The 26081-nt window shown below is 47.6% G+C and overlaps 1 protein-coding gene across 3 annotated transcripts; it reads right to left on the reverse strand.

The window, feature by feature from the left end:
• Positions 1–1678: 1678 nt before the first annotated feature.
• On the reverse strand, positions 1679–26025 carry MUC20 (mucin 20, cell surface associated). Of its 3 annotated transcripts, none has more exons than XM_081956046.1 (6): positions 26007–26025; positions 12410–12534; positions 10165–11601; positions 9490–10089; positions 4894–4979; positions 1679–2142 (listed from the first exon to the last, which is right to left on the reverse strand). In XM_081956046.1, the coding sequence occupies exons 2-6, from the start codon at positions 12471–12473 to the stop codon at positions 2080–2082; spliced, it is 2250 nt and encodes a 749-aa protein (XP_081812172.1). In that variant the 5' UTR covers positions 12474–12534; positions 26007–26025; the 3' UTR covers positions 1679–2079. The 3 variants fall into 3 exon arrangements, with proteins under 3 accessions (XP_081812172.1, XP_081812173.1, XP_081812174.1); XM_081956047.1 differs by lacking the exon at positions 26007–26025 and adding an exon at positions 13171–13354; XM_081956048.1 differs by lacking the exon at positions 26007–26025 and having other exon boundaries at positions 9490–9936; positions 12410–12912.
• Positions 26026–26081: the final 56 nt, after the last annotated feature.

Genomic DNA, 26081 nt, shown 5'->3' on the forward strand with positions numbered 1-26081 from the left:
CGGTCGCTAAATGAACTGTTGTAAATCGAGAACTACCTATAATACAGGGATCTTCCCAACCTGACAGCTTTTGCCTGGGAAAGACCACAAAAGGCACAAAGGGATTCAGGTGTGTTTGTGTCAGCATCAGATCTTTGCCTCTTGTGTGTACATAAGGATTCCAGGCTAATCCCTCACTTGACACCGCCCCCTCCTTCCGACTCGGGCCTGGAACCTGAAAGATTTTCGGCCACAGAAGGACACTGCAACGGTCATAAACATGAGCCAATTGCCAAGTGTCCAAATTTTGATCAGGTGACATAGGGATGCTGCAGCCGTCCTAAGTGTGAAAAACAGACATAAATCTCTCTTTTTTTTCCATGCTGTTGTAACTTCCGTCACTAAATGGAATGGCTGTAAGTCAAGGAATATCTCTATTGCCTTTTCTAAAATGGATTAGAGCAGTTGAATTTAGTTGCTGGAATAGAGAACAATTTGTTTTGCCTAGTTGTCTGACTCTTTTTGGCAATCAAACCAGGAGTGGGTTCCTGCCAGTTCTAACCATTTCTATAGAAGAGGTTCCACGAATCTACAGTGCCGTTTAGAACCGGTTCCAGCTCCCTCCCCCCGCCCATCCGCACATCAAGATGAAGAAAGAGAAGAGGAATTCTGGGAGTTGAAGTCCACAAGTCTTAAAGCTCTCAAGTTTGAACACCCCTGGGGGTTTTTTCCTTAAAGGGTTAGGGGTGCAAGGGTCTTGTAACTTGACAGCTTTAAGACTTGCACACTTCAATGCCAGAGTTCCTGAGCCAACATGACTGCAGGAGGAATTCTGGGAGTTGAAGTCCACAAGTCTTAAAGCTCTCAAGTTTGAACACCCCTGGGGTTTTTTTCTAAAGGGTTAGGGGTGCAAGGGTCTTGTAACCTGACAGCTTTAAGACTTGCATGCTTCAAATGCCAGAGTTCCTGAGCCAACATTTTGGTTGCTAAGCAAGAGCGTTGTTAAGTGAGTTTCACCACATTTTACAAGTTGGCCACGCCCACCCAGTCACATGGCTGCCAAGCCACTCCTACCCAGTCACATGGCTGGCAAGCCACTCCCACCCGGTCACATGGCTGGCAAGCCACTCCCACAAAGCAGCCCACACCTACAGAAGAGGTTCTAAAAAATTTTGAAACCCACCACTGAATCAAAGGTATAGTTCAGTAATGACGAAGGTTGCGCAAAAACATGATGCGCGCTCGCGCTCATCAGGGCTACGCTCCGGAAAAGCCGAACTGCCAGGTTCTAGTGTGCATGCGTGCTTGACAATCAGCTACCTGGTGTGCATGCACAGGCTGGTTTTCAGCACTGCCGCGGTCCGGAAAAGTCAAACGTCCGGATTCTGGCACGCTTGCGCACCTGACAATCAGCAGGCTGGCGTGCATGTGCACAGCGGTTTTTGGCACTGCCGCGCACAGGAAGGACTGATGGCCATGCGCATATGCGTGGCAGAAACCCGGAAGACAAAAAGGCAAGTTTGCACCTGCTGGGTGACATGGCTTTGTGTGCCACTTTGGACACACGTGTCATAGGTTTGCCATCACGTCTAGAGTTTACTTAAGCTCAACACAAGGGTGTAACTACAACTATTATTTCCAACTCCTTTGAGGCAGGAAACGCACCCAAGTTGCATTCACACTAAATTCCTGAGACGGTTATAACATTCGGCTATTTATTTATTCAACATATTAAGCTGTAATCTTACCCGACCGGCTGGATTTTCTGTCCAGGTTGCTCAGCCCATAAAAGGAATTTAAGACAGAGAGGAGCTAACCTCGCTTAGCAAGTTATGCAGAGACAGTCTGAAGGGCTGGGTGTTGTGTGAATGCAGCCAACCTGTTGATTTTGTACGTTTCGCACCACAAGGGAGAATTTGACCCTTGAGTTTTCACGCAATTTGAACAGAGCATTTGTGGAGTCTTGGAATCGGCCGCCATGAAAAATAAGATTGAAAAAAAAGCTGAATATCCATGATTATGTATGTTATTACGGTGCATTGATCCAAAAGCGTCACCAACTGGTAGCTTTCTGAGCATTGTTCTTTTGCAACGTCTTTGCTAGCCAATCCAGGCCAGGTTGAAGCTGCCAACAGGAAATCTTGACTGCAGTTCCTCATCAAGCTGGAAGGGAAAAAAGAAGAAAGAGCAACATGATATTTTTATGTGAGATTGATGCTCCATGATGCTCAAATGGCTAAACTGTATAAAGAACGGTTGCAGGAACTGGGCAGGGCTAGTCTAGGGAAGAGAAAGAAAAAGAAAGAAAGAGGAAGGCAGAGAGGGATGGAAGGAAGAAAGGAAGGAAAAATAATGAAAAAAGAAAAAAGAGAGACATGGCTAGCCTAGGGAAGAGAAGGACCAGGGGAGACAGGAGAGCATCTTCCAATATTTGAGGGGCTGCCACAGAGAGGAGGAAGAGGATCAAGCTATTTTCCAAGGCACCCGAAGGGCAGAGAAGGAATAATGGATGGAAACTGACCAAGGAGAAATTCAACCTGGAAATAAGGAGAAATTTCCTGACAGGGAGAACAATCAATCCATGGAACAGATGTTGCCTTCAGAAGTTGTGGGAGCTTCATCCATGGAAGCTTCCAAGAAGAGATTGGACTGTCATCTCTCAGAAATGGGGTAGGGTCTTCTGCTTGGGCAGGGGTTGGACTAGATGACCTATAAGGACCCTTCCAACTCTATTAATCTGAATATGATTAGGAAGCTGGAGACCAAAACATACAATAAATGGTTGCAGGAACTGGGCATGGCTAGTCTAGGGAAGAGAAGGACCAGGGGAGACATGAGAGCATCTTCCAATATTTGAGGGAAGGGCTGCCACAGAGAGGAGGGGGTCAAGCTGTTTTCCAAAGCACCCGAAGGCCGGACAAGGAATAATGGATGGAAACTGACCAAGGAGAGATTCAACCTGGAAATAAGGAGAAATTTTTCTGACAGGGAGAGCAATCAACCCATGGAAGAGAAGTTGCCTTCAGCAGTTGTAGGAGCTTCATCCCTGGAAGCTTTCAAGAAGAGACTGGACTGCCACCTGTCAGAAATGGGGTAGGGTCTTTTGCTGGGGCAGGGGGTTGGACTAGATGACCTCCAAGGTCCCTTCCAACTTTATTAATCTGTATCTGTATCTATCTGTATCTATTCTCTAAAGCATCTAAAGGCCAGACAAGGAATAATGGGATGGAAATGAACCAAGGAGAGAAGCAAGCTGGAACTAAGGAGGCATTTTCTGAAAGCGAGAATAATTAACCAGTGGAACAGCTTGCCACCAGAAATAGTGGGTGCTCCATCATCAGAGGTGTTCTTGCTTTTACAGGCAGACCTCAACTTACGACCACAGCTAAGGCCAAAATTTATACCATTAAGTGAGTTTTGGCCCATTTTACAACCTTTCTTGCCCCGGTTATTAAGTGAATCACTGCAGTGGATCAGTTAGTCACCCGGTTGTTAAGCGAATCTGGCTTCCCCATCGATTTTGCTTGTCAGAAGGTCACAAAAGGGGATCGCCCAATCCCGGGATGCTGCAACCGTCATAAGTATGAGCCAGTTGCCAAGCATCTGAATTTTGATCAAGTGACCACAAGGATGCAGCAATGGTCATAAGTGTGAAAAATGGTCATAAGTCCCTTTTTTCAGTGCTGTTGTAACTTTGAACAGTCACTAAATGAACTGTTGTAAGTGGAGGACTACCTTATAGGGGTTTACTTGGAAAACCCGGACAGAAATGTTTCCCCTTTTTTTCTTTTTTCTTTCTTTCTTTCTTTCTTTCTTTCTTTCTTTCTTTCTTTCTTTCTTTCTATCCTTCTTTCTTTCCTCCTTTCTTTTTCTTTCTTATTTTCTTTTTTCTTTCTTCCTTTCTTTTTTCATTCTTCCTTTCTTTTTCTTCCTTCCTTTCTTTTTCTTCCTTCCTTTCTTTCTTTCTTATTTTCTTTTTTCTTTCTTATTTTCCTTCTTTCTTTCTTTCTTTCTTATTTTCCTTCTTTCTTTCTTTTTCTTTCTTTCTTATTTTCTTTCTTTCTTTTTTTCTGCAACTGGACTTCTTTGTTTTTCTTTTTGAAGACATTTCACTTCTCATCCTAGAAGCTTCTCCAGCTCTGAGTGGATGGTGGGGAAGGGAAGGATTGATCCTCCTTGCAGACAGCTGGTCATTTGCATCCTTTTAGAGGGTCATTAAGGCCACTTGGAGGTTTCTCTGTGTCCTCAGGGTCACCTGAGTGGTGCAAATGGTTCCTTTGGTCTGCAATTTTTTTCTTTCTTTTTTCCTCTGGAAAATTTTCTCTGAAAAATGCTTCAATGACCCTCTAAAAGGAGGCAAATGACCAGCTGTCTGCAAGGAGTGTAAAATCTTCCATTGCCCACCATCCAGTCAGAGCTGAAGAAGCTTTTTGGATGAGAAGCGAAACGTCTTCAAAGAAAAAAAACGAAGAAGTGCAGAGGTCTCCTGAAAAAGCACTTTTGGGACAACCGTGACCTGGATGATGGAGAATCTCTACGGATTTTTTAGCTGTACAATTTGGGATGAAGACGCTTGGATTAGGGTGGGAGGAGGGATGGATTTGCAGAGGAAACAAAATTGCAGACTACAGGAACCATTTGCACCACTCAGGTGACCCCTGAGGACACAGATAAAACCTCCAAGTGGCGTCAACGACCCTCTAAAAGGTTGCAAATGACCAGCTGTCTGCAAAGGATATAAATCCTCCCCTTCCCCACCATCCAGTCAGAACTGAAGAAGCGTCTTGGAGGAGAAGCGAAATGTCTTCAAAAGAAAAACTAGAAAGTCCAGTTGCCTCCTGAAAAGGCACCTTTGGGACAACCATGACTGAGAATCTCTACGGACATTTTTCCAGGTGTGTTGTGAAGCCTTACCCACTTTCGCACTGCAAGAGTGACGGAAGGATCCGTGATGTTTAACTGCGTGCTGAATCTCACCGACAGGAAGAAGCGAGTCCTTGCTGCAGGGAGCAAACACAGAAAAAAATAATAATTAAGGTAGTCCTTGACTTACAACTGTTTGTTTAGTGACCAGTCTTACAACGTCACTGAAAAAAAGTCATTTATGGCTGTTTTTTACACTTAGGACTGGCATAATATCCCCACGATCACCTGATCAACGTTTGTCCGCTTGGCAACTGGTTCATATTTATGACGGTGGCAGTATCCCGGGGTCAAGTGGTCCCCTTTTGCAACCTTCTGACAAGCGAAGTCAATGGGGAAACTGCATTCACTTAACGACCGTGATACTAGTTTAACAGCTGCAGTGATTCACTTATACAAAATTATGCATCTACCCACATATATTATACTAGCTGGATACTCATGCTTTGCTACAAAGCTATGTGATCGGGCTTGATACTTAAAGCTTGAAAATTAATGTAGAATGTCTAACTCCTTAGCATCAGAGCGTGTTAATATAAGGCAACAGGCAGTTGGAACAGAGATCCTTTCAGGTGGGGAGGGGGAGTAGAATGTCTAACTCCTTAGCATCACAGCGTGTTAATATAAGGCAATGGGCAGTTGGAACAGAGCTCCTTTCAGGTGGGGAGGGGGAGTAGAATGTCTAACTCCTTAGCATCAGAGCGTGTTAATATAAGGCAACTGGCAGTTGGAACAGAGTTCTTTTCAGGTGGGGAGGATGAGTAGAACGTCTAACTGCTTAGCATTGACGCATGTTAACATAATCCTGTGTAAGAAATACTGATGAGCTGATGGTCATTTCGACAAATCCTTTCTTAGCGAGCACCTAGAAGCCAAGAGGAACAAACAGCGAAGCTGAATTTCAAGTTTGTAGGCTTTACAATGCTGGATATTTCATGATGAGTGAGTGGCATTTGGCTTTTATTTTATATAGATGAGACACAGAAACAACACAGTCTAGTAAGTTCGACAGTCTAACAACTGTCACAAGGCTGTAAATCAAGAACTATCTGAATGCTCCTTAATTCTACATCCTATTTCTGTGATGACAAACCTATGGCACATGTGCCAAAGGTGGCACACGGAGCCATTTCTGAGCGCACATCAGACAAGCGCGTGCTGGCCAGCTGATTTTCGGCCTTGATTTTCGACCGTTTTTTTGCCCTTGATTTTCGCTCTCCGGAGGATTCCCTGAAGCCTCTGGAGAGCAAAAACTACCCAACGCGCAAACTGGAAGTTCAGGAGCGGACTTCCAGTTTGCCCACTGAGTAGTTTTTGACCCTCCTGAAGGAGAAAAACATCGAGCTCCTCGAGCTGATCTCAGAGACGGCGGTTGAGATCCCCAGGCTTTTGGTCATGGGGGACTTCAACCTGCCGTCGACGGGAGCAGCATCTGAGGTGGCTCGGGAGTTCATGGCTTCCATGACAGCCATGGGCCTGACCCAATTAATTCAGGGCCCCACACACGAGGGCGGTCACACACTGGACCTTATTTTTGTATCTGAACAGTGGACGAGTGATCTGGGAAGAGGGGACTTAGTCATTACTCCCCTGTCATGGTCAGATCACTCATGTCTCCGGCTCGACTTCCCTTCCGCTACCCCCCACCGCGAGGAGGCGGAGCCAGCCTCTCCAAGCTGGTACCGCCCCAAGCACCTGATGGAACCGGATAGGTTCCAGACGGAACTTGGGCCACTACCTGTAGCCCTGACCCGCGCTCGGTCGGAGGACCTAGTCGACGCCTGGAATAGGGCGACGGCGGGGGCCTTGGACCGGGTTGCGCCTCTGCGACCTCTCCTACGGCAACGACCCACCCGGGCTCCATGGTATACCGAGGAGCTTAGGGTGATGAAGCGCCATAGGAGACGTCTAGAGAGCAGGTGGAGATCCTCACGCTCCGAATCTGACCGAACACAGGTAAGAGCCTATTTACGGACCTACCTTGTGGCATTGAGAGCGGCCAAACGTAGACATTGTGCCGCTCTCATTGCGTCTGCGGATAACCGCCCTGCCGCCCTGTTTAGGGTGACCCGCTCTCTCCTGTCGCAGGAGACGCGGGAGGCACCCTTGCAGGGAAGAGCAGAGGAGTTTGGGGAATATCTGCAAGACAAAGTCGCTCAGATCCGGAGCGGATGGGCCCCCCTCAGTGGACCGGACGAGCCGACATCAGTGAGTCTTGTGAGCCCACTCTGGGAGGAGTTTGGCTCTGTTGCCCCCGAGGACTTAGACGGGTTGCGTGGATGGCTGCGACCCACCACATGTTCAATGGACCCGTGCCCCTCCTGGTTGGTACTGGCATCCTGGGAGGTGACGCGAGGCTGGCTTCTGGGCCTGGTGAACGCCTCATTGAGCGAGGGTTCCCTACCGACTGCCTTGAAAGAGGCGGTGGTGAGGCCCCTGCTCAAGAGGCCTTCACTTGACCCAACGGAGCTAGCTAATTATCGTCCAGTCTCCAACCTCCCCTTTTTAGCGAAGGTTGTTGAGAATGTGGTGGCGCAGCAATTTCCACGTCACCTCGACGAATCCGTATATCTAGACCCACGCCAGTCCGGCTTCCGACCCGGGCACAGCACCGAGACAGCCTTGGTCGCGTTGGTGGATGATCTCTGGAGGGCCAGAGATAGAGGTTGCTCCTCTATCCTGGTCCTATTAGACCTCTCAGCGGCTTTTGATACCATCGACCATGGTATCCTACTGCGCCGGCTGGAGGGGATGGGAGTTGGAGGCACCGTTTTACGGTGGTTCGGCTCCTACCTCTCCGGCCGGATGCAATATGTGTTGACTGGGGGGCAGAGGTCAACCCCGAGATCACTCTCTTGTGGGGTGCCGCAGGGGTCGGTCCTCTCGCCCCTTCTGTTCAACATACGTGAAGCCGCTGGGTGAGATCATCCGTGGTTTTGGGGTTGAGTACCATCTGTACGCTGATGATACTCAGTTGTACATCTCAACCCCAAGCCACCCCAACGAGGCTGTCGAAGTGATGTCCCGGTGTTTGGAGGCCGTCGGGGTCTGGATGGGGGACAACAGACTCAAACTCAACCCCTCCAAGACTGAGTGGCTGTGGCTACCGGCGCCTCGGTTCAGCCAGTTGATTCCATCACTGGCCATAGGGGGCGAACAATTGCCCCCTGTGGAACGGGCGCGCAATTTGGGCGTCCTCCTAGACGCCCGGCTGTCAATGGATGATCATGTGGCAGCCGTGGCAAGGGGGGCGTTCCACCAGGTTCGCCTGGTGCGCCAATTGCGCCCCCTTCTGGACCGTGATGCCCTACGCACAGTCACTCATGCACTGGTGACGTCTCGCCTGGACTACTGTAACGCTCTCTACATGGGGCTTCCCTTGGGACGCGCCCGAAGACTGCAGCTAGTCCAGAACGCAGCCGCGCGGGTAGTCATGGGGAGTACTAGGTGCTCCCACGTAACACCTCTCCTGCGCGAGCTGCACTGGCTACCTGTGGTCTTTCGGGTGCGTTTCAAGGTTTTGATCACCATCTTTAAAGCGCTCCATGGCATAGGGCCTAGTTACCTGCGGGATCGCATCCTCCCACATACATCCCTGCGGCCAATCCGCTCTCACAGGGAGGGCCTTCTCCTGGTGCCGTCCACGAGGCAATGCTAACGGGCGACTCCAAGGAGTAGGGCCTTCTCTGTGATGGGCCCAACCCTCTGGAATGACCTCCCCCCCGATATTAGAACCACTACTGACCTCCGCTCCTTCCGACAGAAACTGAAAACACACCTGTTCCGACTGGCTGGTTTGGCATAACTTTAACGTCTACCTCCTGGCATACACATTCTTCTGGTTTTTAGAGGGATATTGTTTTAAATTTAACTTGATATTTTAAACTTTTGTATTGATTTATTTATTATACTGTACAGTTTGCCATATTTTACCCTCCTCTTAGACATGTATTTATATAGTTATTTCTACGTTTTAATCTGTTGTATTTTAATACGGACTGTACACCGCCCCGAGTCCCTTTCGGGAGAGGGGGCGGTATATAAACGCTAATAATAAATAAATAAATAAATAAATCCCAACAGGCAATCCAGAAGTCCATTCCCGAACTTCTGCTTTGCGTGTTGGGTCGTTTTTTGCCCTCCAGAAGCTCCTAGAAAAATCTCTGGAGCCCGGGGAGGGCGAAAAACGGACCTACAGAGCCCACCGGAAATTGGGAAACAGGTTGAAGGGCATCTGGGGGAGCGGCGAGGCCGTTTTCGCACCCCCCAGGCTCCAAGAAAGCCATGCGTGCATGCACGGGGCAGTGGGGGGGGTCACATGTGTAGGGGTCACGGTGAGATTCGCCATCATAGGACCTATTTCAACCCCTTTTAACAGATTGTTCGGAAGGAATCGGTTTGTGGGCATTTTCTGACCACACCTCGCCTGATAAATACAACCTGGGATTGAGGATTTAATCTGGTCCTAATCTGGAGCTGAACTGAGCCAGCAGCTGAAGGGAAATTTTGAAAATGGGAGTTGTTAGGTGCCTTGGACCTTTTTTGAATTTAGAAGAATTCAAGCGTTCAGACAGGAGGGACGCTTACCTGGCGTGTGAGGGAGACTCGTTGAAGCTGAGGGAGATGTTGGGGTGGAAGAAAGGACTTTCAAGGTGGTGGCAGGACTTCCACTTGTGGGATTGGTGGAGGATGGAGCAGATAGTCCCAGGCTGGTCCTTCCTGAGTTAGAAGACAGAAGACCAGTGGACGTAGCTTTCGAGGTGCGTCTGTCTTGAGTAACTAAAGAGGAAGTTGAGGAGGAAGAGGTTCCCTGCCTCCCACTGGTGATCTCAACCTTAGAACCTGTGGTCACTTCTGAAGAGCTGGTTGTGTCTCCAGAAAGGACACTTGTAGGCATGGAGGTCTCTAGTGTTGAAGTAAGAAGAGGAAACCACGGGGAGGTCCTAATTGTCTCACTTGTGAGAGGAGGAGAACTAGGATGCTTTTCACTCGTGGTTTCTGCTTGTGAGGTGGTGGAGACAGTGGTCAGTGGGCCTTCAGATGTCATCTTGTCCTGAGGAGTTGGGGAACGAGGGCTGGAGTTCATCTCTTCTATAGTGATCAATAGGCCTTCAGATGTCCTCTTGTCCAAGGGAGTTGGGGAACGAGGGCTGGAGTTCATCTCTTCTGCGGTGGAGGTCAATAGGCCTTCAGATGTCCTCTTGTCCAAGGGAGTTGGGGAATGAGGGCTGGGGTTCATCTCTTCTGTGGTGGTCAACAGACCTTCAGATGTCCTCTTGTCCAAGGGAGTTGGGGAACGAGGGCTGGAGTTCATCTCTTCTGTGGTGGAGGTCAATAGGCCTTCAGATGTCCTCTTGTCCAAGAGAGTTGGGGAACGAGGGCTGGAGTTCATCTCTTCTGTGGTGGTCAACAGACCTTCAGATGTCCTCTTGTCCAAGGGAGTTGGGGAACGAGGGCTGGAGTTCATCTCTTCTGTGGTGGTCAATAGGCCTTCAGATGTCCTCTTGTCCAAGGGAGTTGGGGAACGAGGGCTGGAGTTCATCTCTTCTGTGGTGGAGGTCAATAGGCCTTCAGATGTCCTCTTGTCCAAGGGAGTTGGGAAACGAGGGCTGGAGTTCATCTCTTCTGTGGTGGAGGTTAATAGGCCTTCAGATGTCCTCTTGTCCAAGAGAGTTGGGGAATGAGAGCTGGAGTTCATTACTTCTGTGGTGGAGCTGAGGAGAAGCATGGTTGACTCTGCCGGGTGAATGGTCCCTGCTTCTGAAGGACCTCCAAAACCAGTGCTGGAGGTGGAGGTCATTTCAAGGGATGAAGAAGCCAGAGAGACACCTGAGGTGCCAGCAGGAGTAGACCGTTCAGGTGAGGAAGAGGTATGAGGAAGAAGTATGGAGGTTGCTGCAGTTGGAGTAGGAAGGGGAACTGACAAGGGGGAAGTTTTCATTGTCTCGGTGGTAAAAGGAGGCAAACTAATATGTTTCTTGCTTGTGGATTCTTCTTGTGTCATGATGGAGATGATGGTCGATGGGCCTTCAGATGTCCTCTTGTCCAAGGGAGTTGGGGAAGGAGGACTGGAGTTCACCTCCTCTGTGGTGGAGGTCAATAGGCCTTCAGATGTCTTCTTGTCCATGGGAGTTGGGGAAGGAGGACTGGAGTTCACCTCCTCTGTGGTGGAGGTCAATAGGCCTTCAGATGTCCTCTTGTCCAAGGGAGTTGGGGAAGGAGGACTGGAGTTCACCTCCTCTGTGGTGGAGGTCAATAGGCCTTCAGATGTCTTCTTGTTCTGGAGAGTTGGAGAAGGAGGGCTGGAGTTCACTTCCTTTGTGGTGGAGCTGAGGAGAAGCATGGTCGGCTCTGCTGCGTGAGTGGTCCCTACTTCTGAAGGACCTCCAAACCCAGTGCTGGAGATGGAGGTCCCTGCAAGGGATGAAGGAGCTGGAGAGACACCATGGGTGCCCACCATGGTGGACCCTTCAGGTGAGGAAGAGGAGGGGGGTGTTGTAGCTCCTCCAGGAAGAGTTGTTTCTCCATTGGTGCTCCACGGATGGGTCATGTCAGAGAGGAGAGCCACGGAAGAAGGGAGGGATCCCGTGGTATCTTCTGGTGGTGTGGTAGCTTTCATGCCACTATTGGTGTCAGCCACAGATGCAAAAGGATGTAGCTTTGTTGGAAGAGAAGTTGAGGGCTTGGTTGTGGCTTCCCCTTAAAAGAAAAGAGACAGTCACTTTTGGGTTGACCAACACTCGTGTTGACCAACTCTTGGGTTGGCCAACAATTCATCAGTGGAAAGACCTGCCTTCAGAAGTTGTGGTTGCTTCATCACTGGAGGCTTTTAAGAAGAGACTGGACAGCCATTTGTCTGGAATGGTGGAAATAGTATAGCTCTTTCCCTCCCTCTTCCCATCTCTTTCTTTTCCCCTCTCCCCCCTCTCTCTTCCTCTCCCCCTCCCTCTCTCCCTTTCCATCTCTTCCTCTCACTCTCCCTCCCTCCCTCCGTCTCCCTCCCTTCCTTTCCCACTCCCTCCCTCCCTTCCTCTCCCTCTCTTCCTCTCCCTCTGCCTCTCTTCCTCCCAATCTCTCCTTCTCCTTCCCTCCCTCTCTCCCTTCCTTTCCCCATCTCTTCCTTTTCTTTTCTTCGCTCCCTTCCTCTCCCTCTCCCTTTCCCTCCCTTTCCCTATCTCTTCTTCTCCTTCTCCCTCCCTCTCTCCTTCTCCCTCCCTTCCTTTCCCCCTCTCTTCCTTTTCCACTCCCTTCCTTTCCCTCTCCATCTCTTCCTCTCCCCCTCCCTCTCTCTTCCTCTCCCTCTCCCTCTCCTTCTCCTTCCCTCCCTCTCTCCCTTCCGTTTCCCATCTCTTCCTTTTCCTCTCTCTCTCTTCCTCTTCCCCTCCCTCTCTTCTTCCCCCTCCCCCATCTCTTTCTTTTCCTCTCTCCTTCCCTCTCTCGCTCTTCCTCTCCCCCCCCCACCCTTCCTCCCTCTGTCGCTTTTCCCAAGGATCTTAAAGGCACTTACCCGTAATCTTGGCAGTTTCCAGTAAGAGTAAAAGGAACACTGCTGGAAAATAACCAAGAGCCATTTCAGGCAGATTTTAAGACTTGTTCTGCTGCCCCCCAGGATCTCAACCGCCAGAGGCCAGCCTGACAATAAAAATAAAATAGCAAATGAAAGAACTCCCCAACCTGGCATGGATTGTTTTAAAAGCAGGTTTCCTGGTTGAGCCAATTGACAAGGCAGGGAGGGGCATCCAAGGCTGACCTGTCCCCCCCCCCCCCCCGCACTCCGTCGGGCTTGATGCTCTTTTTCATTCCTGCCCAAGATGAGACTAAGTTTGGCCCATGAGAGCTCAGGTGTGGCTTCTTCAACCCCAGGATTGTTCTCCTCTTACAGAACAGCTGAGGAGGGGCTGCAGAGCCCTGTGAAACGCAGGTGACATTGTTTTAAAGCTTTTGTGGGTCTGTTGTGCAATACTAGATGGCATCACCAGGGATGGCATTCAAATAATTTAACAACCGGTTCGCATAAACGTGCAAACCGCCTGAATCCCACATTACACCACGATTGGCTAAGTTCATCTCTCATACCTGGCCCAACCAATGAAACTACAAGCGATCCTCAGCTTACAACCATTCGTTTAGCGAACATTCAAAGTTACGACAGCTCTGAAAAAGTGACTTCTGGCCAGTCCTCACACTTATGACTGTCACAGCCCCCCCCCCCCCTATAGTCATTTGGGAACTTGGGAACCGGTGCCCATCCCAGGATTGCGTGATTACCATTTGCGACTTTCCCAGCTGGGGTTCCGGCAAGCAAAGTCAACGGAGGAAGCCAGCTTCGCTTAACGACCGTGTGATTCTCTTAACAACTGCAGTGATTTGTTTAACAATCGTGACCAAAAAAGGTTATAAAATCAGGTGTGAGTCATTTAAAAACGGCCTTGCTTAACAACAGAAATGTTGTTCCCAATTGTGTGTGTAAGTCAAGGAGACAAGAAATGATCTCTATCTCCCTCGCTTTCTCTCCCTCTCTCCCTCGCTTTCTCTCTCTCTCCCTCCTCTCCCCCTCTCTCCCTCTCCCTCTTTCTCTCTCTCCCTCACCGTTTCTCTCTTCCTCCCTCCCTCTCTTTCTCTCTCTCCATTTCTCTCTCTCCCCCTCTGTTTCTCTCTCTCTCCCTCCCTCTTTCTTTCTCTCTCTCTCCCTCTATTTCTCTCTCTCCCCCTCCCTCTCTCTCCCCCATTCCTCTCCCTCCCTCCCCCCCTCTGCAATGATTTTCTCTTTCAGAATCTGGGACATTTTACATCTTTTTGAATTCACATGTTGCAAGCAAGAACTGCAGAATCAGCTGATAAACATAAGGGCAGCATTCCCACAACACTCTGAACGAGTAGCTGAATTTTCTGGATTCGTACAATACACGGAATCCTAAACTAACCACGTACGATGGGTTCGTGCAGCCAAAGGGATGCAAATAAATAAATAAAAACCCTAGTCAAGGTTAACACTCACCAAGCCAAAAGGGTTGTGTGAATGCATCTCCTATTTTTTTTAACCTCACCTGGTGAAAATGTTGCTTGTATAGATGGAAACCCACAATTGGCCCTCTCTCCCATCCAGGTGTGAAGAAAATAAAACTATTTTTTTTTCTCAGCAGACAAAGGGTTGGCAGGAATGCTATAGTGGTAGAACCCTGCACTGGGAAAGTGGGTTGGACTAGATGACCTCTGATGGTGGCTTTTAATCTTTCCATTCCATGATTCTATTATTTTTGGCTGTTAAATTACTAAGGGGATCAAGGCTGGGGTTTCCCCTCCTTGGTTCATTTTCAGAGTCTCGCTTCCTTCTGATTCCTTCCGTGTTCATGAATAAAAACGCTTTTGATTAAAAAGATATCCTGGTGTTTCCTCATTCCAGCAGTTGGGGGGGGGGGGGAGGCTTTTGGTTTTAGTGGTCATTGGACCACTAAAAGTGGGAAAGTTTGCTTTTCAGTCCCCGATCTCCCAAATGACAAAGATAGATTTAGAAAAATTATCAAATATATTTTTTTTCTTTTCTCTGGACTATGCCAAATTAATGCCAAACTAGCCACGCTTACGAGCTTCCTAAGAGGGGGACACGATGACTCAGAGGGACGTGGTGGCTCAGTGGCTAAGACACTGAGCTTGTCGATCAGAAAGGTCAGCGGTTTGAATCCCTAGCACCGCGTAACGGAGGGAGCTCCCGTTACTTGTCCCAGCTTCTGCCAACCTAGCAGTTCGAAAGCACGTAAAAAATGCAAGTAGAACAAATAGGAACCACTAGCGGAGTGATCGGAAAGCGATAGGAAAAACTCAGAAGAAAAGATATGACTTACAAAAAGAAGAACTGTACAAGAGATGGGTTGCACCCATCCAAGAAAGGGACTGAGTTACTTGGCATTAAATTCACAGATTTTTCTGGATAAACATTTAAACTGAACAGCGGGGACAGAGAATTAATTGATACAGAACATTTCTGAACCCAGCAAACTAAAATTCATAGGGTTATAAATGCATGTAACATAGATGTGTGTGTGGGTAAGATTATCACTCCCGCTGTCAAGCAAAACCAAGCATTTAATAGTGATTGCCATACCATGTGCATGAATCATACAAGTGGCAAGAAAATAGGGGCAGTCAGGCATAACACAGGTTATGTAGACAGTAAACACAAGGTCAATCAAAATGAACTCAAATGTCTATACACCAATGCACAGAGTATGAGGAATAAACAGGGTAAATTAGAAATTCAAGAAAATGAGGGCAGATACAATATTGTTGCCATTACAGAAACTTGGTGGGATGAAACCCACAAATGGAAGATACAGCTAGAAGGATTTAAATTATTTAAAAGAAATAGACCAAATAAAAGAGGAGGTGGAGTTGCACTATATATAAGAAATAACTACGTCTCTACAGAAATAGAGCACAACAATGATGAGAACTATCTTGAATGCATTTGGGTCAATATTAAAGGTTGTGGGGGAAATGACATTGCCATAGGTCTATACTACAGGCCACCCAACCAAGCAGAGGAAGTAGATGAACTTTTTGCTAGTCAGCTAACTAAGGTATTTAGGAAGCACACCACAATAGTAGTGGGGGATTTTAACTACCCTGACATCAACTGGGAAACAAACTCTGCACCAAATAGAAGATCCAACAGGTTCCTAACAAACCTAGCAGACAACTTTGTTTCCCAAAAAGTAGAGAAGGGAACAAGGGGATCAGCCATATTGGACTTAATTCTCACTAACAGAGAGGAAATGATAGAAGGTATTGAAGCCACAGGAACCCTGGGGGCAAGTGACCATGCAATATTGGAATTCAACATTATGCAAACACAAGTAGTAGAACAAAGTCAAACTAGAGTCTTGGACTTTAAGAAAGCTAATTTCAATAAACTTAGGGAGAGCTTGGGAAAAATTCCATGGATGAGAATCCTCAAGGGGAAAACAACTCAAGAAGCTTGGGAAATTTTGAAAAATGAGATTACAAAAGCCCAGTCTAGCACAATACCAATGAAGAAGAAAAATAACAGCTCCCAAAAGAAACCAGCATGGCTGCATAAAGAACTCTCTGACAAATTGAAAGACCAAAAATATAAGTATAAAAAGGGGAAAGAGTGGGACATAACTAAGGCAGAATATCAGCAAATAGCCCGAGCCTGTAAAGATGAAATGAGGAAAGCTAAGGCTCACAATGAAGAAAGACTTGCCACAAAAGTAAAAAATAACAAAACAAGCTTCTTCCAACATGTTAAAAACAAGAAACAGGTTAAGGAAACAATTGGTCCATTGCTAGGAGAAAGTGGCAAGAAGGTGAAAAGCAACAGGGAGAAAGCAGAACTATTTAACTCATTTTTTGCATCTGTCTTTACACAAAGGGATAAAACAATTCAACCTTTCAAAAACAGCACCACAAAAATCAGATTAGGAACACAAGTTGAAATAGGGAAGAAAATAGTAGTGAGCACCTGTCTACCCTAGATGAGTTCAAATCACCAGGACCGGATGGATTACACCCCAGGGTTCTGAAGGAACTAGCAGACGAGATCTCAGAACCACTGAACTAAATCTTTCAGAGATCCTGGAACACCGGGGAACTACCAGAGGACTGGAAAAGAGCTGATGTGGTTCTCATCTTCAAAAAAGGGAAAAAATTAGATCCAGGAAACTACAGACCTATCAGCCTGACCTCAATACCAGGAAAGATTCTGGAAAAAATAATCAAGCAACGAATTTGCGAACACCTAGAAGCAAACAAAGTAATAGCCAAAAGCCAACATGGATTTGTCAAAAACAGATCATGCCAGACTAATCTTATTGCATTCTTTGATAATGTGACAAAATTAGTGGATCAGAGGAATGCCGTCGATATAGTTTACTTGGACTTCAGTAAGGCTTTTGATAAGGTAGACCATAACCTACTACTAGATAAAGTAGAAGAATGTGGGTTAGACAGCATCACCACCAGATGGATTGGTAACTGGCTGACCAACCGCACTCAACGCGTAGTCCTCAATGGAACTGCATCTACATGGAGGGAAGTATGCAGTGGAGTACCCCAAGGCTCTGTTTTGGGCCCAGTACTCTTCAACATCTTCATCAATGATTTGGATGAGGGAATAAATGGGGAACTCATCAAATTTGCAGATGACACCAAGCTGGCAGGAATAGCCAACACTCCAGAAGACAGGCTTAAGATACAGAAGGATCTTGACAAACTTGAACATTGGGCACTATCTAATAAAATGAAATTCAATGGTGAAAAGAGTAAGGTTCCACATTTAGGCAAGAAAAATGGAATGCACAGGTACAGTACAGGTGGTACCTTGCTCAATAGGAGTAACTGTGAAAGGGATCTTGGAGTCCTAGTGGACAACCAGTTAAATTCTAGGCTGCATCAACAGAGGGATAGAATCAAGATCACGTGAAGAGTTAATACCACTTTATAAGGCCTTGGTAAGGCCACACTTGGAATCCGGCATCTAGTTTTGGTCACCACGATGTAGAAAAGATGTGGAGACTCTAGAAAGAGTGCAGAGAAGAGCAACAAAGATGATGAGGGGACTGGAGACTAAAACATATGGAGAACTGTTGCAGGAACTGAGTATGTCTCGTTTCATGAAAAGAAGGACCAGGGGAGACATGATAGCATTGTTCCAATATCTCAGGGGTTGCCACAAAGAAGAAGGAGTCAAACTATTCTCCAAGGCACCTGAGGGTAGAACAATAAGCAATGGGTGGAAACTAATCAAGGAGAGAAGCAACTTAAAACTGAGGAGAAATTTCCTGACAGTCAGAACAATTCATCAGTGGAACAGAAATTGCCTCCAGAAGCTGTGAATGCCCCAACACTGGAAGTCTTTAAGAAGATGTTGGATAGCCATTTGTCTGAAACGGTATAGGGTTTCCTCCCTAGGCAGGGGGTTAGACTAGAAGATCTCCAAGGTCCCTTCCAACTCTGCTATTGTATAGTATTGTATTGTAAGAAAAAGAGAAAAGAAAATTTAGGAATAGGAGATAAGTAGAATGGTAATGGATTAGTAGAATGAAATGAAATACTGTAAGCAAGGTAACAGTAAGTTGTAAAGTAGGATGTGTGTGAACTATACTAATACTTATAAATGTATAAAGTAATTCAGTTAAATACTGATCATATAAAAAATTGAATTTGAAGACATAAGTTGCTAATTGATAATAGATGAAAAAGAAATGATAAGTTGATTTATCTCTAAAGAGAAAAGGGAAAAAAGTGATATCATTTAAACATGGTAAAAATTAGAAATTGGAAAATACAAGAAGAAAAGTAGTACAGCTAAAATTGGAAAAAAAGTGTAAAATGAAGTATGTGTTTGTGGAAATGTTAAAGGGGGAATCCGGACAACAGCCTGTTCACAAAAGAACTTTTTTATTATAGAACAAAAATAAAATAAAAAGTTAAGAATGGAGAAATGCAAATGAAACATAATAGAAGGGGAAACAATATAAGGTGAGCGATATCGATTGGCAATTGCTATTAAAAAGAACAGGAAGCTCCTGTTCCTATTGCATTGTGTAAATGTGGTGTACATCTACGTTTTGTGTGTGTATTTCACATGTTTGTAAATAAAATTTAATTAAAAAAATTAAAAATAAAAAACTTTTTATAAAAAAAATAGGGACCAGGTAACAGCATTCCGTGCGCCTTCAGCGTTGAGTCAAAGCATTTAGCTTCTAGTCCCCTAATCAGTCATGATCTCCTTAGACCAGGGGTGTCCAAACTTGGGAACTTTAAGACTTGTGGACAGGGGAGGAGGAGGAGCTTCCGACCATGGCGGTCGCCTCCTGAGCTCCGGAGTCGAACTATGGAGCGCCCGACCGGATAAGGACTGTAACCGGCCCTATGCCATCAGAGGGGGCTGAGAGTTGATAGCCCGACCACCCTGGCTTGTTTTGGGCCAGTTTCGGCCCTCCAGGGTGGTCGGTGAAGACCAGAGAGCAGGAAGGAGTTGGAGGTCGTAAGCGGCAATCGGCTGGGAAGAAGCCTGTGAAGATGGCGACGGCGCAGTGCGGCTGCGCGGGCAGCGCTGACGCCGGCAAATTCAAAAAGCCGAAAAGCCGGAAAATAAAAAAAAAAAAAAAAAAGAGAAAGGAACAAAGGGAAGGAACCTCGGAGAGCCCCCAGAGAGTTACCTGAGGCACCGGAGGGCCATTACCAGCATTGGGGGCACAGGGAGGAACAAGGAAGAAGTAATGGAGTGATGGAGTGTCGGAGAGCACTGGAGAGGCACCAAAGACATCGGTGAGGCACCAAAGACATCGGTGAGGCCCTGGAATTATGGCTGGAATTATGGCTGGGGAGGATTTGGAGCCTGGAGGCCATTAGAGGCCATTGGAGATCATGGCTTGGGGATATGGACAGGCTTGAGCAGCCTGAGCTGGCACTTGGAGCCATGGACAGGTCTGAGCAGCTGCCCAGCATAAACAATTAGGACAAGAAGGCCCCCCCGCCCATTAAGGAATTTTTATTCACCTGGGGCCATGTGAACCATCTTTCTCCCACTTACCATCTTTGCCTCTCCCCACCATTTGCAACACTTGACTACCTCCCATCTCCCCCCCTTCCTCTGAAGTTACCATCTAGTTACCACCTAGACATCATTTACCATCTATTTACCATCTATTACCTACCATTACCTCTGAAGTTACCATCCAGACTCTACTTACTATGATTTACTTACTAGGATTTACCATCCAGTTACCACCTAGACATTATTTACCATCTATCTACCATCTATTACCTACCATCTTCCTCTGAAGTTACCATCCAGACTTTACTTAATATAATTTACTTACTATGATTTACCATCTAGACTTTAAGACTCTGGTCCTTTATTGAGACCCTAGCCCGCCGGCTATGACCTATCAACTTTGTTTTATCAGTACCTTACCCTATTGGGACTTTTAATAACGTATTCGAGGTTAGACTTGCTCCGCCTGCGGGAGGCCCCTCTCTCGCAGGCTTGGCCCTTGGCTCTTTCAAGGGCCCGCCTCGAGGACGGGTTCGTGGACCCCGAGAGGTGCAGGAATCGGAAGCTAAGGGGATTTTTAGTAAACTGTTTTTTATCTTTTTTAGGGGGTCCCAGGGTGGGGGGGAGGATTAATCAGACCGGGAGGAGGGCCAGAGCCGGACAGACGGGTGAGTCCAGGAAGGACGGGGACGCGGTGGAGGGGGGGAATATAAAGGTCACGAAAGCAGAGGGTTGTCCTATTACAACGGTTGCGGGGAGGAGGGGATGCGAGGACAGGATAAGATCCCAAGGTCGGTTGGGAGACCGCGGCTGCTGGTTACGCCCGGTCGCTTGTACCAACCCCTGCAGTCTAGGTGGACAGGTGCTACAGAGCCAGGGCCTGCGGCTGATGCTTTGCAACGCAAGGTCTGTCATCAACAAGGCCCCCCTCATTAATGAGTTGATCTCAGAGGGGGAGCTAGACCTTGCAAGGATAACGGAGACCTGGTTGGGCCACGAGGGTGGTTTACCCCTCGTGGAAATGTGCCCACCGGGTTTTCGAGCATTCCATCAGCCTCGGGCCCTGGGTAAGGGTGGCGGGGTGGCGGTGGTTATGCGGGAATGTTTAGAGCCGAGGGAGTTCACTGTTCCTCAGATACCCGGGTGTGAGTCCCTTGGTGTGAGTTGGGGCCCAGGGAGGCAGTGGGGCTTGCTGATTGTATACTTGGCTCCTCGCTATGCATCAGCAGCCCTGCCCGAGCTCCTCGAGCTAATCTCAGCGACGGCAGTTGAGACTCCCAGACTTTTGGTCATGGGGGACTTCAACTTGCCGTCAACGGGAGCGGCTTCCGAGGTGGCTCGGGAGTTCATGGCTTCCATGACGGCCATGGACCTGACCCAATTAGTGCAGGGCCCCACTCACGAAGGGGGCCACACACTGGACCTCATTTTTGTATCTGAACAGTGGACGAGTGATCTGGGAATAGGGGATTTAGTTATCACGCCCCTGTCATGGTCAGACCACTCATCCCTCCGGCTGGACTTCCCTGGCGCTATCCCCCACCGCGAGGAGGCGGAACCAGACTCTATAAACTGGTACCGCCCCAGGCACCTGATGGAATCTGATAGATTCCTGACGGAGCTTGGGCCAATACCTGTAGCCTTGTCCCGCTCCCGTTCCGAGGACCTAGTGACTGCCTGGAATAGGGCGACGACTGGGGCCTTGGACCGGGTTGCGCCGTTGCGACCTCTCCTGCGGCATCGACCCACCCGGGCTCCTTGGTTTACTGAGGAACTCAGGGTGATGAAGCGCCACAGGAGACGTCTAGAGAGCAGATGGAGATCCTCGCGCTCCGAATCTGACCGAACACAGGTAAGAGCCTATTTGCGGACTTACCTTGTGGCAATAAGAGCAGCCAAACGTAGACATTGTGCTGCTCTTATTGCGTCCGCGGATAACCGCCCTGCCGCCCTGTTTAGGGTGACTCGCTCCCTCTTATCGCAGGGGGCGCGGGAGACACCCTTACAGGGTAGAGCAGAGGAGTTTGGGGAATATCTTCAGGACAAAATCGATCAGATCCGGAGCGGGTGGACCTCCGTCAGTGGACCAGACGAGCCGCCAACAGCGAGTCTTGAGAGACCATTCTGGGAGGAGTTTGACTCTGTTGCCCCCGAGGATTTGGACAGGCTGCGTGGACGGCTGCGACCCACCACTTGTTTAACGGACCCGTGCCCCTCCTGGCTGGTACTGGCAGCCTGGGAGGTGACACGAGGCTGGCTCCTGGGCCTGGTGAGCGCCTCACTGAGTGAGGGATACTTACCAACCGCCTTGAAAGAGGCGGTGGTGAGACCCTTGCTCAAGAGGCCTGCGCTCGACCCAATGGAGCTAGCTAACTATCGTCCAGTCTCCAACCTCCCCTTCTTGGCGAAGGTTGTTGAGAATGTGGTGGCGCAGCAGCTCCCACGACACCTAGACGAATCCGACTATCTAGACCCGCGCCAGTCCGGCTTCCGACCCGGGCACAGCACTGAGACAGCCTTGGTCGCGTTGGTTGATGATCTCTGGAGGGCCAGAGATAGGGGTTGCTCCTCTATCCTGGTCCTATTAGACCTCTCGGCGGCTTTTGATACCATCGACCATGGTATCCTATTGCGCCGGTTGGAGGGGATGGGAGTCGGAGGCACCGTTTTGCGGTGGTTCGGCTCCTACCTCTCCGACCGGAAGCAATGTGTGTTGACAGGGGGGCAGAGATCGTCCCTGAGGCCACTCACTTGTGGGGTGCCACAGGGGTCGGTCCTCTCGCCTCTCCTGTTCAACGCATATGTGAAGCCGCTGGGTGAGATCATCCGTGGTTTTGGGGTTGAGTACCATCTTTACGCTGATGATACTCAGCTGTATATTTCAACCCCAAACCACCCCAACGAGGCTGTCGAAGTGATGTCCCGGTGTTTGGAAGCCATCGGGGTCTGGATGGGGGACAACAGACTCAAACTCAACCCCTCCAAGACCGAGTGGCTGTGGTTACCGGCACCTCGGTTCAGCCAGCTGACTCCATCGCTGGCCATAGGGGGCGAACAATTGTCCCCTGTGGAGCGGGCGCGCAATTTGGGCGTCCTCCTTGATGCCCGGCTGTCAATGGAGGACCATGTGGCAGCCGTGGCAAGGGGGGCGTTCCACCAGGTTCGCCTGGTGCGCCAATTGCGCCCCCTACTGGACCGGAGTGCCCTGCGCACGGTCACTCATGCGCTGGTGACGTCTCGCCTGGACTACTGCAATGCTCTCTACATGGGGCTTCCCTTGGGACGCATCCGGAGACTGCAGCTAGTTCAGAATGCAGCCGCGCGGGCTATTATGGGACGTACACGTTACTCCCACGTAACACCTCTCCTGCGCGAGCTGCACTGGCTACCTGTGGCCTTTCGGGTGCGTTTCAAGGTATTGATCACCATCTTTAAAGCGCTCCATGGCAGTGGACCTAGTTACCTGCAGGATCGCATCCTACCACACACGTCCCTGCGACCTATCCGCTCACACAGGGAGGGACTGCTCCTGGTGCCGTCTGCTAGTCAATGCCAGCGGGCGACACCTAGGAGTAGATCCTTCTCTGTGATGGGCCCAACCCTCTGGAATGACCTCCCCCCAGACATTCGAACTACCACCGACCTCCGTTCCTTCCGGCAAAAGTTAAAGACTCACCTGTTTCAATCAGCTGGCCTGGCACTTTCTTAGCTGTACCTCCCAGGGATTTATTTTATTTTAGGGTTGGGGTTTTATTTGTGATGTTTTAAGATTAGAATTATTTATTTCTTAGCACAGTCTATTTCCTCCTCCAATGTATCTTAAATGTAGTTTAAACGTATTTAATTATTGTGAATGTTTTTATTATTGACTGTACACCGCCCCGAGTCCCTTTTTGGGAGAGGGGCGGTCTAAAAATCTAAGAAATAAATAGAAATAAATAAATAACTCCCAGAATTCCCCAGCCAGCCATGCTGGCTGGGGAATTCTGGGAGTTGAAGTCCACAAGTCTTAAAGTTTCCAAGTTTGGACACCCCTGCCTTAGACATTCCTGGAGACTTCAAAGGCCCCCAAATCCCTAAACTGTCTTGCAAAGAACTTAGAATAACTTTAATGTCACTTTGAATACACACTAATCGGCATACATTAAAATGAAATTTCATTGCCTCCAGCTCTCAAAGGGTCACCACCTCTAATATACACTACATGAACATGACAGAATAAATAAATAAATACGGATCATCAGTTATCAGGTCAATTCACAGCCCGGGGATTTCCTGGTGGTCTCTGGCTCCTGCTTATTAGCTCTGCACTCCAGGGAAAGTTGAAACTCTGCTAGAACTAGGATGATGAGGGGACTGGAGGCTAAAACATACAATGAACGGTTGCAGGAACCGGGCATGGCTAGTCTAGGGAAGAGAAGGACCCAGGGGAGACACGAGAGCGTCTTCCAATATTTGGGGGGCTGCCACAGAGAGGAGGGGGTCAAGCTATTCTCCAAAGCACCCGAAGGCCGGACAAGGAATAATGGATGGAAACTGAACAAGGAGAGATTCAACCTGGAAATAAGGAGGAATTTTCTGACAGGGAGAACAATCAACCCATGGAACAAAAGTTGCCTTCAGAAGTTGTGGGAGCTTCATCCCTGGAAGCTTTCAAGAAGAGACTGGACTGCCATCAGTCAGAAATGGTGTAGGGTCTCCTGTTTGGGCGGGGGGATTAGATGACCTCCAAGGTCCCTTCCAACTGTGTTAATCTAATGTGATCCAATCAGTCATAATCTCATTAGACACTCCTGGTGACTCCAAAAATCTGCCATTCTCCCCCCAAAAAAACCCATCTTGGCAAACAAAGCGGATCATCAGTCATCAGGTCAATTCACAGCCCTGGGATTTCCCGGTGGTCTCCCCTCCAGCCCCTGCTTATTAGCTCTGCAGCTCTATCACAGCCCAGGGAGAGTACAATTAACCAGTGGAACAACTTGCCTCCAAAAGTAGTGAATGCTCCAACAATGAAAGGTTTTAAGAAGATGTTGGATAACCATTTGACTGAAGTGATGTAGGGTTTCCTGCCTGAATGGGGGGTTGGACTAGACGACCTCCAAGGTCCCTTCCAACTCTGTTATTCTATTTTAGTTACGAGAAGGCAGTCCAATAGATAAGCCATTTAGACTTATAGAACTTTGATTTATATACTGTCTCATAGTGTTTTACAACACTCTCTCTGGGCAGTTTACCTGTCAATGACTACTTTAAATATGAGCCAGCCGTGTGCAGCAGCTGCCAAAAAAGCCAACACTGTCCTAGGCTGCATCAACAGAGGGATAGAATCAAGATCACGTGAAGTGTTAATACCACTTTATAAGGCCTTGGTAAGGCCACACTTGGAATACGGCATCCAGTTTTGGTCACCACGATGTAGAAAAGATGTGGAGACTCTAGAAAGAGTGCAGAGAAGAGCAACAGAGATGATTAGGGGACTGGAGACTAAAACATATGAAGAACGGTTGCAGGAACTGGGTATGTTTAGCTTAAGAGAAAGAAGGACTAGGGGAGACATGATAGCATTGTTCCAATATCTCAGGGGTTGCCACAAAGAAGAGGGAGTCAAACTATTCTCCAAGGCACCTGAGGGTAGAACAAGAAGCAATGGGTGGAAACTAATCAAGGAGAGAAGCAACTTAGAACTGAGGAGAAACTTCCTGACAGTGAGAACAATTAATCAGTGGAACAGAAGTTGCTTCCAGAAGTTGTGAATGCCCCAACACTGGAGGTTTTTAAGAAGATGTTGGATAGCTATTTGTCTGAAACCGGTATAGGGTTTCCTGCCTAAGCAGGGGGTTGGACTAGAAGACCTCCGGGGTCCCTTCCAACTCTACTATTGTACTGTATTGTACTTCAGCTTCAACCGCAATAATACATAGGCAAACAATAGATACAGACTCAAGCTAAACCGCTCCAAACTTGATTGCAGAAAATACGACTTCAACAACAGAGTGGTCAATGCCTGGAATGCTCTACCTGACTCTGTGGTTTCTTCCCCAAACTTCCAAAACTTTAACCTCTGACTGTCTGCTGTCGACCTCACCCCATTCCTAAGGGGGGCGTGCATAAGCGCACCAGCACCGTCCTAATGTTCCTTTTTATTCGTATCCATTTCATGTATCCAAAATCATGTTTATACGTATGCATGTTATCTCATACACGGTTGACAAAACAAAACAAATAAATAAAATGAGTAAAATAAATAAAATAAGTAAAATAAAATAAGTAAAATAAATAAATAAAACAAATAATAAATAATAAATAAAATAAGTGAAATAAATACAATAAACAAAACAAATAATAAATAATAAATAAAATAAGTAAAATAAATAAATAAAACAAATAATAAATAATAAATAAAATATGGAAAATAAATAAATAAAACAAATAATAAATAATAAATAAAATAAGTGAAATAAATAAAATATAAAATAAAATAAGTGAAATAAATAAATAATAAAAGAAAAGAAATAAATAAAACAAATAAAATAAGTTTACAACGTCAGATGAAACCCCGCTGGAGCGCGCGCCCAGTCCAAACCAGTGACGTCAGAGTTCGAACGCCAGAAAGGAAAAGTCTCAACGTTCCATCCTTTCTCCGGAGTTCATTCACAAA

Source organism: Natrix helvetica (genome assembly GCF_964273705.1).
Source record: "Natrix helvetica genome assembly, chromosome: 5".
Taxonomy (NCBI): Eukaryota; Metazoa; Chordata; class Lepidosauria; order Squamata; family Natricidae; genus Natrix; species Natrix helvetica.